Raw genomic sequence first — 13,302 nt, 5'->3', positions numbered from 1 at the left:
TTGAACTATATTCTGCATAATTAATTTTTCTCAACTCATTTTTTTTTGTATTGCTTCATTAAGATTTATATTCAGGTGGCGTACACCTTTAATCCCAGCACTCTGAGGCTGAGACAGGCGGATCTCTGTGAGTTTGAGGCCAGTCTGGTCTACAAAGCGAGTCCAGGACAGTCAGTACTATAAGAGAAACCCTATCTCGATAAACAAAAATAAAGACAAACAAACAAACAAACAAACAAACAAAAAGAGATATTCAGATCTGGGTTTGGTATAAAGATCTACCACTGCTGACGTAGCAGTGCATTTTGTGCTCGGCCTTCCAGTTCTGAGGATCAAACCTTTACTTGGCAAGCCCTCTACTGCTAAGCTGTGCCCCCTCAGCCTTCACCTCAATTTATTTTTCTTTTAACACAGGTCTCATAATTCATATTGACCTTTAGCCTACTTATATCGCTGGGCTGACCTTGGACTTCTGTTCTTCCTGCCTCTCAAGTGCTGGGATTACAGGTGTGTGACTACACTTAGCTCATTGCAGTTTTTCAAAACCCTTAAAACTAGTTTTTACATTCAAGCTTATAGCTGCAGTTTAAAATTTGCACTGTAATTTTGGTGAATCTCTATTTAAGGCCAGTTAAGTGGTTTTGTTCAAAATGAAAAAGCCATAACTCTTTTACTTGGAATTATGTGATTGCTTAAAAAAAAAAGGCAACAACAACAAAAAACTCTTTAAAAAAGAATAATTTAGATTCATTCTTTGAGAATATATTCTGTATGTATGTATGTATTATGTATGTACGTACACACACACACACACACATCATCATCATCATCATCATCATCATCATCATCATCATCATCATCATCATATGAGTGCTTGGTTTTTATGCACACCAGAAGAGGGCCACCATGTGGTTGCTGGAGTTTGAGCTCAGGACCTCTGGAAGAACAGGCAGTGCTCTTAACTGCTGAGCCATTTCTCTAGCCCATGCAATGTTTTTTGAGCATACATCCTCATCACCTGTCCCCTTGGAGCCCCTAATATGTCCCCTTCTAACTTCTTTATCTTTTAAACTTATCTGTTTTGCCGTTGTTGTTGTCGTCGTCATCGTCGTCATCATCATCATCAGGGCCTTATGTTGTGAAATAGGATGGCCTGTAACTCATATCTTGGCAATGCTCCTGCCTGAGTTCCTGTGGGCTGGGGTGGCAGGTGTGAACCACCACTCCCCTCCCCACTGGCAGTTCCAGTTCTAGGAGGCTGGTTGTCCATCATGAGAAGCAGACTGCTCATAGTGATGAATAGGTTTGGGATGGAGAGTAAACTTATAAAGCAAGAGTATTGATCCATTTATTATTTTGTTTCAGTATTTTGAGTATAGTGTTGACAATATAAATAGCCATTGGGCCAAAAGGATGGCTTGGTGGGTAAAGGCACTACTACCTGAATTCTATAACCCCCATAAAAAGCCAGGTGCAATGGTGTACACCTGTAATTCCAGCACTCCTAAGGTGACATGGGAGTCTTCCTGAAGCTCCTGGGACAGTTAGATGCAGAAGCAGACACAGGAGACAGTGTCTTACAGTGTGTAGTATGTTGTGCTATGACATGTACTGTGGCACATGCACCAGCCTCTTACTCTCAAAATAAATTAAATAATAGCAGCATATATAATCATTGCTATTTTTTTTGAGATGCAGTTTTGGCTATGATGCCCTGGCTAGACTGGCAGTTGCTCTGTAGCTCAAACTGGACTCTTAAACTTGGGCAATTTTCTGCCGAAGCTTTCCAAGTGCTGGGATTATAAGTGTGCACTTCCATGGCTGCCTGAGCATAGATCACATACTGTGACTGCTTTCTAAAGAGAACTCCTATCAAGAATTGTCTTCTATTACTAAAGTCAGAGTAGTGGTTAAGGTAGTTTCCTTTAAGTATTACTGACAACTTTCGTAATATGTAATGAGTACTTTAGAATTCATGTGTGCTTTGTTTTGTTTCTCTGTGTAGCCTTGGCTGTCCTGGACTCACTCTGTAGACCAGGCTGGCCTCGAACTCACAGTGATCCACCTGCCTCTGCCTCCCGAGTGCTGGGATTTAAGGTCTGCACCAACACGCCGGGCTCGTGGTGTTTGTTTTGTTTTTCTTTCTTTCTTTCTTTTTTTTCCAAGACAGGGTTTTTTCTGTGTAGCCTTGGCTGTCCTGGACTCACTTTGTCAACCAGGTTGGCTTCTGCCTCCCGAGTGCTAGGATTAAAGGTGTGCGCCACCACTGCCTGGCTCTTTTTTTTTTTTTTAATACCTTTTTTTAAAATGCAGGGTCTTTCTATAATAGCCCAGCTTGTCCTCAAGCTCAGAGTATTTTTTTTTAATCTCTTAATTCAAGAGTGGCACACTCCTGGCATGAAAAATTTATCTTTCTTTTAGGCTTATTTATTTTATGATTATGGCTGTTTTGCCTGCATGTGTGAATGTGTACCGTGTGTGTGTCTGTTGGCTCCCCTGGAACTAGGCTTAAAGACAGCTGTGAGTGCTGGGAAACAAGCTCAGGTCCTCAGCGAGAGCAAGTGCTTTCAATCACTGAGCATCTCTCCAGCCTTGAATTCATATTTGTTAATACAGTACCCTTTTATTTGTTTAATTTTTTTTGTAGCACTGGTTAAAATTTTAGTTTTTGTTCATGAATGAGAATTTTATTTAATACGGACAAATACACACACAAAAAAATTGGTTCAAGGACAGGGGTTAGCTTGCCTTGCATAAATGGGCTCTGACTTCAACACACATACACACACACCACAGAACGAACATACAAAACAAGCTTTCACATTAGGCATAATATACCTCTTACAGTACTAACTTTGAAAATTAAGAAACGTAATTGGCCTCAATATCAGCCTTACAGTTTAAAGAGTGAAACAATGTTACAGCTATTTTATACTGTTTAGGGGCCACACTTGTAATTATTTTCTCATGACTTTTTGTTTCTAAATCTGTTTTCAAAAGAATGTTAGCCTGGGCCTGTCAGCAGGCAAACACTAGTCTGGTCTATATAGCAAGCTCCCGGTCACTCATTAGTACATAGAGCCTGTCTCAAAAGGAAAAACAAACGTACAATGCTGTTTAGAAGTTGATATTGTAAACCTACACTTCTGACCTTAGTAGAATTTGCTGTGTATAATCAGTACATGCAGTTGGTGGATTCAAAACTGCCTTTTCTAGATCTTTGCTTTGTTCAGACAGGAGTGCATGGAAATTGACATTGATCAAGGATAGCAGGAGCCTTAATTCGTTTTCACATTTTCAAACAACTTTTAAAGCTTTTCATATGCACACATGTTCAACATATGTTTCTGAGCTTTAAATGTATTACTTATCATTAATATGAGAAACTAAATAAAAATTCTTAATGGGCTTGTATATTAAACACATTTCTGGTACACAAGTATCTGAAGATGAATGATACAGCATGTTTGGTTCATTTTTGTTTGGTCCACTTTTAAGACCATTAGAGGCAAAACACCTATGCACAGTGGTCTTTGAGTGGCACCTGTGAACCATCCCCTTTTTAATTTCCATATCCTGAAATATGACCAGAATGTTGAAGAGGGGATTACAGAACGAAGGCTGTGGGTCAGCTGTGGAAAGGTATTCTGAAAGATGGCATGAGTAGAATTGAATTAATTTTTAATTTTGTTTCTTAGCTTTTTTTGGGGGGAGGGGTTTTTGATTTTTCGAGACAGGGTTTCTCTGTGGAGTGAGCCCTGGCCATCCTGGACTCACTTTGTAGACCAGGCTGGCCTCAGACTCACAGCGATCCACCTGCCTCTGCCTCCCGAGTGCTGGGATTAAAGGTGTGTGCCACCACGCCCGGCTTGTTTCTTAGCTTTTTTAAATGCGGTTGTGGCCAGGTGTAGTGGCATGCGCCTTTAATCCCAGCAGGTGGATCTCTGGTCTACAAAGTGAGTCCAGGGCAGCCAGGGCTGTTAAACAGAGAAACCCTGTCTTGAAAAACAAAACAACAAACAAAGATATTATCATGTTTTATGATCTTACTGATGAACTGAGGCGCTTTCTGTTAGCTGGTTGGAGGTAGTGGCATAAATTGTTTATTTGGTGATCACAGGGAATAAAATGGGGTAAAGGGGAGAAGAAACATTTGCCTTTTGTTAGCTGTAGTCATTTATAGCTCTTCCATTCTGGATCTAGTTGTGATGATGGTGGCAAGCTCTTTAGCCACTTCCCTATCTGTAAAGCAGAATGTATCCTGTGTGTGTGTGTGTGTGTGTGTGTGTGTGTGTGTGTGTGTGTGTGTGTGTGTTAGCATGTGTGCGCTGTCACGGTGAGTAACCAGTGAGTAACCACTCAATATATGTGAGACGTTCAGTGCCACACTGTTCTGTGCCACCCTCTCCCTCCCCTTTTCTAACCTAGGAAAAGCAAGTTATTTTAAGGCCTAAGAAAAGCCTCATACCAAAATGAAAGGGGTAGGTTACCCAATGATAAACTAGCAGAGACTGGTTGAGGCCTTAAAGTAACTTGTTCAAACAGAATACTAGCATTACTGATATTTTTCATTTAATCTTTTAAAAAATTTTTATTTGTGACCCATGTGTGCATGTGTGCTTCGGTCCACATATGGAACACAGAACACACACGTTCTCTCCTTCCAGCTTGTTGGTCCCAGTGATGGATCTTTGGTTGCCGGGAACCAGCAAGCACCTCTGCACCTCACCCTATTTCTTCCTTTTGGTCAAGGAGTGCCTCTGTGTCCCTGTGCTTTGGGCTAGTTTGCAAGCCTTTGTCTTGTTTGAACCCTGAGATAACAAAAAAGTCAGTTGGTTAATGTTAAGCCATATACCAATTTTTTTATTACTGTTTTTTGAAGCAGCAACTGTCAGTCTTTGCATTCAGCTACCTTAAATTGGCGTCCCTCCACTGATGGTCATTTCCTGCTGTGTACTTGGTGGATGCTGGAGCTTCATCAGGGGCCAAACGTGGCTGTGACCTACGGAAAGACTGGTAGCGTTTGTAGTCTACGCAGTCTCTTTCAGATTCTTGTTCATTTTGAAATTTGTGACAGATGATCTTTCCGAGTGGCACAGAAGCAGGTTAGCTTCTGAAGAGGAAGGGCATTCTGAACTGCCTCTGTTCTGACGCCTTTATGTGCTACGCATGGCCTTATATTTCACAGGAGAGCCAGGTGTAGCATGCAGAGTACAGACAAACCGAGAGCTGCTCTTCGTGGACAGCTCTCCACTCGGGTTTGCAGCTCAGCTTGTGTTTAACATCAGGGCAAGAAGATGCTGTGTAGAATTCTGGAATAAATTAAGTAAAAATAGACATGCTCGTGCTCAGTGCTGCTCAGTTTAAAAATAATCTTTGAATGAAGCACATGAAAGAGCCACTTGGTAATGCAGCTAGGTTCTCTGTGGTTCTGTAGTCAAAAGAACCAGACTGTTTACCACTAGTGGCGTGGCTACGTGATGCTCTTGATTAACCATGTGATGGTTTGAAAGGTGTGTGGGATCACAGATGTGATGGCAAGCACTTGTAGTCCCAGTATGGAGTAGAGGCAGGAGGATCAGGCACCCAGGGTCAGCTGCAACTGTGGGTTCCAGGCCTGTCTGGGCGATGAGGCCCTGTCTCAAAACAAACATGACCTACATATTTTAAGGTTGATCATGTGTGTGTGCTTTTTTTTTTTTTTAATTAGCTTTTCTGGTAGTATTGTGCCATCTAGTGGACATATGTCCTGTAGGCAGAGTGGCTGAAATGCTAGATGCTTTTTAATATTAGACTCAGGTAGGCCACTGATTGTCGTGTTCAAGTAAGAGTTTACCACACATGAAAGTCTTAGTAGTAAATGGAGCTTAATCGAACCCTCCCATTATACGCTCAAAAAGAAATACCCTGTGCTTATCATCTTAGTGTTTGAAACTTAACCCTGACAAATTATTTTTCCACCAATCAGTATCTAAATGGTGGTTGTGGTAAGGCTGATGGTAACCTCTGTCAAGACAGTATGGCTTGAAGTAGAAGGTAGTGGAGCTTTACTGTCATGTTTATTCAGTCTAGGCTAATTTGCACCCAACAGTGGGACATTATGTGGTAAATATTAGAGAAATGATCCAGTGGACAGGATGCTACCTAGAAAAGAGCCCGGGGACTGGAGGGCCGGTTCTGTTGTGAGCACACCCATGTGGTGGATCGTAACTGTTTCTCTGACTCCAGGAGATTGACTACCCTTTTTGGCCTCTGTGGGCACCACACATAGGGTGCCTGCCCCGTGCCCATGTGCACGTGCGTGCGCGCGCGCACACACACACACACACACACACACACACACACACACACACACACACACACACTTAAAAAAAAAAAAAAAGAAATCTAAATAGTCTAGTCTGGGCTTACCACTTGAACAGTTCTTACCAAATCACAGGGTGCGCTTTTGTCTGTGTTCTACTTGGATATAAATAAAATTCAGAATTGTATCAAGATTGGAGTCTTGATAGTCTCTTATTTTGTTATGTGTGTTGACACAGGGCCTAGAATTGCCTGGATCTTGTTGTGTAGACCTGGCTTACCCAGAATCCTTAATCTTCCTGGCTTACGCTTTTGAGTGCTGGGGTTAGGCTTGCACCACCATGCCCAGCACAACAGTGCAGCTGACCTCCGAGTTTGTGTGAACACACTCGTTCATAACAAAAATATACAAAGAAAGTATTTCTGGACCGCAGGGTAGAGCCATCCTACCATATGACACCTTCATTAGAAGTGCATATGCTAGTGCTTTTATCTTGTTGCCTCTTCCTCCTAGCTGCTGATCTGTGGTCGAGATGAGTGGACTAGGTGAAGGCTCCCTGGACCCGCTGGCCACTGAGTCTCGAAAACGCAAATTGCCCTGTGATGCTCCAGGACAGGGGTAGGTGATGGGAGGAGCTGAGGCAGGGCCCAGTGGAACTGAGCGAGGCTGCGGGCATTTCTAGTGTGTGCCTTGTGCCACCTCAGCTGATGTTCTTGTTGGCTGGGTTTAGTTTGTCTCCATGTGAAACTTATTCTTCTCGGAGCTTTCTTGAGAGGTGTGAGTCATGGCTCTTCTCCTCTTTGCAGTCTTGCCTACAGTGGTGAAAAGTGGAGACGGGAGCAGGAGAGCAAATACATAGAAGAACTGGCTGAACTGATTTCTGCAAATCTGAGCGATATTGACAACTTCAATGTCAAACCAGATAAATGTGTGATCTTAAAGGAAACAGTGAGACAGATACGTCAGATAAAAGAACAAGGTATCACAAAGTCAGAAAAACACCCAAGTCCTTGGAAAGTCTAACACATATGAGATCTTCTCCTCCCATTTTGGATCTAGGTGGCTGAGTAGGGCTTTACTTGTGCTAAGCAAGACTCTATACCACTGAGCTATACCCCAAGGTCCTGTGCTTTGCTTTTTAGGAAACAGTTAACAGAGAATTTGGCAGAAGACCAGTGTTCCTCAGCATGCCAGATAGTGGTGGAGGGGAAGCTGGGCCTAAAAGCTAGCATGCCAGCAGAAAGTGAACTGGGAAGCAGTGCCTTCCTGGGGAAACAGCAAAGTTTAATAATTTAAAGTTGTACCATACCCCCTGTGCGCCCACTTTTTTGTTTTTTGTTTGTTTCTTTTTTTTTCTTTTCTTTTTTTTTTTTTTGAGATAGAGTTTCTCTGTGTAGTCTTGGCTGCCCTGGACTAACTTTGTAGACCAACCTGGCCTTGAACTCACAGCGATCTGCCTGTCTCTGCCTTCCCAGTGCTGGGATTAAAGGCGTGCGCCACCACGCCCAGCCCACTTTTAGTTTTTGGAGACAGGGTTTCTCTTGTACACCAGGCTGGCCTTGAATTTACAGAGATATGCCTGCTTCTGCCTTCCTGAGTGCTAGGATTACAGGCGGGGGCTACCACACCCAGCTCAGTTGTGGCATTTTGTTTTCAGGCTGTAAGTGTTCTGCATATATGTGGACATGCTACCTACCCCCAGAGTGCCTGTGCATGTGCATGTGTGTGTAAGGGCTAAGGTAGTGCTGTTTACCATGATGCTTCCTTCTGTGTCTCAGGAAAAACTATTTCCAGTGATGATGATGTTCAGAAGGCTGATGTGTCTTCTACAGGACAGGGAGTCATCGATAAAGACTCCTTAGGACCGCTTCTCCTACAGGTAGGTGTGTGGACTGTAGCTATCCGAAGCATGTTGTGCTTTGGTTGATTTTACCATGTGATTATATGGGGTGGGTATAGGGGGGGTTGGAAATGAGAAAAAGCTTTTACATTCGTCAGGCAGAGCCCAGTGTTCTTATAGCCATGCTGAAATACCCCTCCTGGCACTGCATGTATATACACTGTATCCAACATGAAAATACAACACACACACACACACACACACACACACACACACACACACACACACACACACACACACAAGCCAAGGATCTCTTTGCCATAGAGTAGCAGGTGATTTCACAGGCCAGTAACACCCTTCTATGAATTTTCCCATGGTTGCTTGCACAGCACACGGCAGCTTTACTTTTTCCTTTTCCTTGAGACTGAACCCCAGGCTTCACAATGCTAGGGGACCACAGTGGGCAAGTATATTACATCCGAATGACATGCTCACCTCAGCTGGTGTTCTTGGAGAGTTTTACTTATCCATGGTGCTGGGGAGGGAACCCAGGGCCTCATGCATGCTAGACAAGTGCTCTATGATGGAGCTGCACCCCAGCTTGTGAGGCAATTTCAAACATTAAACATGTGCATGTTTTTAAAGTAATTGCCTTGAGAAGAGCTGATTAACCATGGCGCAGTGTCTACTTCAGGCCGGCGAGCGCTTCAGCAAGTTTACTTGACAACTGGTCTTTCTTTCAGTGAGTCATTTCAACTACTTTTGTGTTCATTCATTTTAAAATTCTTTTACACGCTTGTTCAGGAACAGTATGGTAATTCTTATAGCTTAACGTGGGATCAGGTGGAAAACTGGGGAGCACTAAGAATGATTTTTATTTATTTATTCTTTTCTCTTTGCTGTTTTTTTTTTTTTTTGAGACACAGTCTCAAAACATGCAGACAATTTTTCTTTTTTCTTTTTTCTTTTTTTTTGGAGACAGGGTGTAACATTAGCCCAGGCTGCCTTTGAACTTGCTATATAGCCTAAGGTGAGCTCAGCTCCTGCCTCCACCTCCTGAATGTCGGGGTTAAAGGTGTATGCTATGTCATTCCCTACTTACCTTTACTCCCCCCCCCCCCCCCGCCCCAATTCTTTTTATAAGCCCAGAAATAATCATGCTAATGTTAATAGAACCGATGGTTTGCAGTTCACTCTAATTGTGAGGCTATTTCCTCTGCTGTGCAGACAAGGCTGTAGTCTTCTTAGTCGGCTAAGGCTGTAATGGCAGACTGTCATGGATTAGCGGGCTTAGACAGCAGAAGCTTAGTTCTTCAGTGTGGAAGATCGGAGTCCAAGATCAGGGCGTTGGCAGGGCTGGTGTTTCCTGAGTCCTCTCCCTTTGGTCTCTACTGTGTCTTAACATGAGTATGCCTCCCCTGGTGTCTTTTCAATCTGTCCTCATAAGGGACACCAGTTGTACTGAATTGTCCTCTTTACTCCTATTGACTCTATTTGCTAGTATAAACCTAACCTAAACCCTAACCCAAAACCTTGCAAAAACAGGGGAAGGGCTTTAATACTTTTGCGGGGACACAGTTTTCATAATAGCCTGTATTCACGCATTCCACTGCAGGCACTGGATGGTTTTCTGTTTGTGGTGAATCGAGATGGAAACATTGTGTTTGTGTCAGAAAATGTCACACAGTATCTGCAGTACAAGCAGGAGGACCTGGTTAACACAAGTGTCTACAGCATCTTACACGAGCAAGACCGGAAGGATTTCCTTAAACACTTACCGAAATCCACAGGTGCGCCTTTTTGTTTGTTTGAGAGAAAGGCAGGGTCTCACTGTGTGGTCCAGGTTTGCTTTGACTTTATGATCCTCCTGTTTTTATCTGGTTGTTTTTATGTGCTGGAATTCGAGGTGTGTGCTACCACACCTGGCCACAGGTATGCATATACATGTGTTTTATGAGTTTATTCAATTTTTAAAATTCTTTCTTAAGAAATTGAATGTGCCTTTTAGAAGCTGGGCACTGAAACTTAACATGTGATTGCCCCCAACATTTTCATTATGGCCTGAGCAGACTCAGTTTTCCATGGGCCCAAATGTTCAGTGGGACTCGGGTTGAGGCTGAGCTTATTTAGATACCTTGCTATTGTCCTTTTAAAATGTTCTATGTAGGTGTCACCACATGGGAGTTGTGTGATGAGAAAACATAGCTAGACTCTGCTCTTCTGTTTCTGGGTAGGGTCTCATCTTTTGGCCTTCTTATAGCTGGACTAGCAGCATTCCCTGCCACATTCAGCTTATAGCTTAGGCTTTTAAAGATTTTATTTAAAAACTTATGTGTATGTATCTATGTGAATGTATGCCATGTGTGACTGCAGTGTCATTGGAGGCCAGTAGACGGCATTAGATCATCTGGAGATGCTTATGAGCTGCCTGATCTGGTCCTTGGGAGGAGCAACAAGTGTTCTTAACCAGTGAGCCATCTCTCCATCCACCTACCTTTAATTTTTAAATATCTTGAGCTAGGCATAGTGGTGCATACCTGTAATCCTATCGTGAGAGGAGGAAGAGGCAGGCAGATCTCTGTGAGTTCAAGGCCAGTCTGGTCTACAAAGCAAGTCCAGGACAGTTAAGGCCACACAGAGAAACCATGTCTTAAAAAAAGAAAAAAAAATTGTGTGTATGATGAGCATTTCGCTGTATACACATGTATCATATATGCATTGCGCCATATGTGTATCAGGTGTATGTATATCTTATGTGCATGTATGTATATCATGTGTGTATGTGTTTATCATAAGTGTATGTATATACATCATATGTGTTCCTCAGCTAAGAAGAGTGCATTAGATTTCTTGGAGCCGGAGTTAGGGGTGGCTGTGAGCAACCATGTGGGTTCTGGGAACCATACCCAGATCCTCTGCAAAAAGCAACACGTGCTCTTAGCTGCTAAGCCCCAACTCCAGCCCCAGCACTAGCTTGAATTCTTGATAGTGTTTGACTGAGTTTTACCTGGTTTGTTAAAGAGAATTTCAGTTTGTTTTCACATTTTAATTTGTTTTCCAAAGTTAATGGAGTTTCTTGGACTAATGAGACCCAGAGACAAAGAAGCCACACATTTAACTGCCGCATGTTGATGAAAACACACGATATTTTGGAAGACATGAATGCCAGTCCTGAAACGCGCCAGAGATATGAAACAATGCAGTGCTTTGCTCTGTCTCAGCCTCGAGCTATGCTGGAAGAAGGGGAAGGTAAGACGACACACTGTGCCCATCAAAGCTCTTCTCACCCATGTCCTGTTCCTGTCACCCATTGAAGAGTCACAACTAAAACTTAAGTGTGATCTGACCCGGTAACCTTTTGTTGTAGACTTACAGTGCTGTATGATCTGTGTGGCACGCCGTGTGACTACAGGAGAGAGGCCATTCCCATCCAGTCCCGAGAGCTTTATTACCAGACACGACCTTTCAGGTAAAACCAGCTGACTTGGAAGCTGTTATAAAGAGTTCTTATTCCTGTTGGTCCTGTGTGTTCATGAGTCTGTGCTTTTGTCAGGAGGTAATTCTATCTGGGCTCCGAAAATGTAGCATAGGTCATCAGCAAGCAGTTTTATCTGCTGAGAGCCATCTTTCAGTCCAGTCTGTTTTAATTTCAGTAAGCAGGGCATAGGGGCTCACGCCTTTAATCCCAGTATTTGGGAGGCAGAGGCAGGTGGATTGCTGTGAGTTCGAGGCCAGCCTGGTCTACAAAGTGAGTCCAGGACAGCCAAGTCTACACAGAGAAATCCTGTCTCGAAAAAACAAACAAACAAACAAACAAAAACATTAATTTCAGTAAAATCCTTGGCAATTGACTATAATGGCATTTAGAAATGGCAGTCTTATTTTCTCCTCCAAGTAACACTAAATAATGGCTAAATAAAATTCCTTTAAACACTTTAGAGACTAGCATTTAAAACCCAACTCAAACACTACTTTTACAGGTAGCACCTGTTCATTATAAATGGCGCATTAAGAGTAATGCATGCTTTTTACCAGTGACAGTGCACTCTCTCATTCCCCAGCAGGAAGTGCAGCCTGAGCAACCTCCTGCTGTGTGTTAAGGACAGAAGGCAGAGCTAAGATTATCTCCTTTATGTCACTTTCAAGGGCTAGTCAGCTGAGCAGCAGCAGGCACTTGAGGGCTGGGTTAGAATCTCCTGTTTTTATCTCTGATAGGAAAGGTTGTCAATATAGACACAAACTCACTTAGATCTTCCATGAGGCCTGGCTTTGAAGACACGATCCGTAGATGCATCCAGAGGTTCTTCAGTCTGAATGATGGGCAGTCATGGTCCCAGAAGCGTCACTATCAAGAAGGTAAAGGCATTTGGAGTAGATCTCGGTGCTGATGTTCTGCAAGGCACTCACGGTGTGGTTAGCCCTTGTCCTATTTGGTGGCGGTGGGAGAGGGAATGGCTTTTGAGCATAGCTGTTCTATGCTTTTAGTGATAGCCACATGGTTTACAAAGCTTTGTACTTGAAGTGCAGTCCCTTCTTGTCTGTTTCTGTATGCGTGGGCCTAGTCTCAGGTACTTGTAACAGTATGCTTTTCCCCAATAGCTTATATTCATGGCCACGCGGAGACCCCAGTGTATCGCTTCTCACTGGCAGATGGAACTATTGTGAGTGCACAAACCAAAAGCAAGCTCTTCCGCAATCCTGTAACGAATGATCGTCACGGCTTTGTCTCAACCCACTTTCTTCAAAGGTGATGACACTAAATGTACCCACGTTGTCAGTATGCTTTGCTGTTGATATGTAGGGAGAAAAGGCAGGAAGGTTGTTGGAGTTGGTGAAGTAAATTTAGATTCGTAGAATATGTTTTCTTTAAGTTTTTTTTTTCTAATCTAAAAGTTAGTATTTTCCACTAAATAATTGGCTCCTGGGTAAGGTCAGGATATGGGGGTGCGAGATGACAGTGAGGGGGTGGTATGTTGTTACCTTTCATTTCTAGTGGTGCATTTACATTGCTTCCAGGGATTGATTTTAGAGTAAACAGTAAAAATATAAATATAAAGGGTAGTAGTCACTGATATTTTTTAATGGTAAATGAACTGCATAGGAGGAGATTCATCCACTGATTGTCTTGAGGAATTGGCACATACTCCCAAGTTAAGCC

General features: G+C 42.9%; 1 protein-coding gene across 7 annotated transcripts in view; it reads left to right on the top strand.

The window, feature by feature from the left end:
- The window catches only part of NCOA3 (nuclear receptor coactivator 3), an 85,366-nt gene that overhangs the window by 50,562 nt on the left and 21,502 nt on the right, over positions 1–13,302 (top strand). For 6 of the 7 annotated variants that reach the window (XM_084775040.1, XM_084775039.1, XM_084775038.1 and 3 more), the window contains exons 3-10: positions 6,818–6,922; positions 7,111–7,283; positions 8,083–8,183; positions 9,760–9,934; positions 11,208–11,393; positions 11,512–11,613; positions 12,360–12,500; positions 12,744–12,891. In XM_084775040.1, the coding sequence (XP_084631166.1) occupies positions 6,837–6,922; positions 7,111–7,283; positions 8,083–8,183; positions 9,760–9,934; positions 11,208–11,393; positions 11,512–11,613; positions 12,360–12,500; positions 12,744–12,891 (1,112 nt within the window). In that variant the 5' untranslated portion in view covers positions 6,818–6,836. Of the gene's footprint in view, positions 1–414; positions 508–6,817; positions 6,923–7,110; positions 7,284–8,082; positions 8,184–9,759; positions 9,935–11,207; positions 11,394–11,511; positions 11,614–12,359; positions 12,501–12,743; positions 12,892–13,302 lie in introns of all 7 variants that reach the window. The other variant, XM_084775037.1, reaches the window with a different exon arrangement.

This window comes from Acomys minous (assembly GCF_964271855.1).
Source record: "Acomys minous genome assembly, chromosome: 3".
In the NCBI taxonomy this organism is placed as follows: Eukaryota; Metazoa; Chordata; class Mammalia; order Rodentia; family Muridae; genus Acomys; species Acomys minous.
This window is presented reverse-complemented; position numbering and strand designations above follow the sequence as displayed.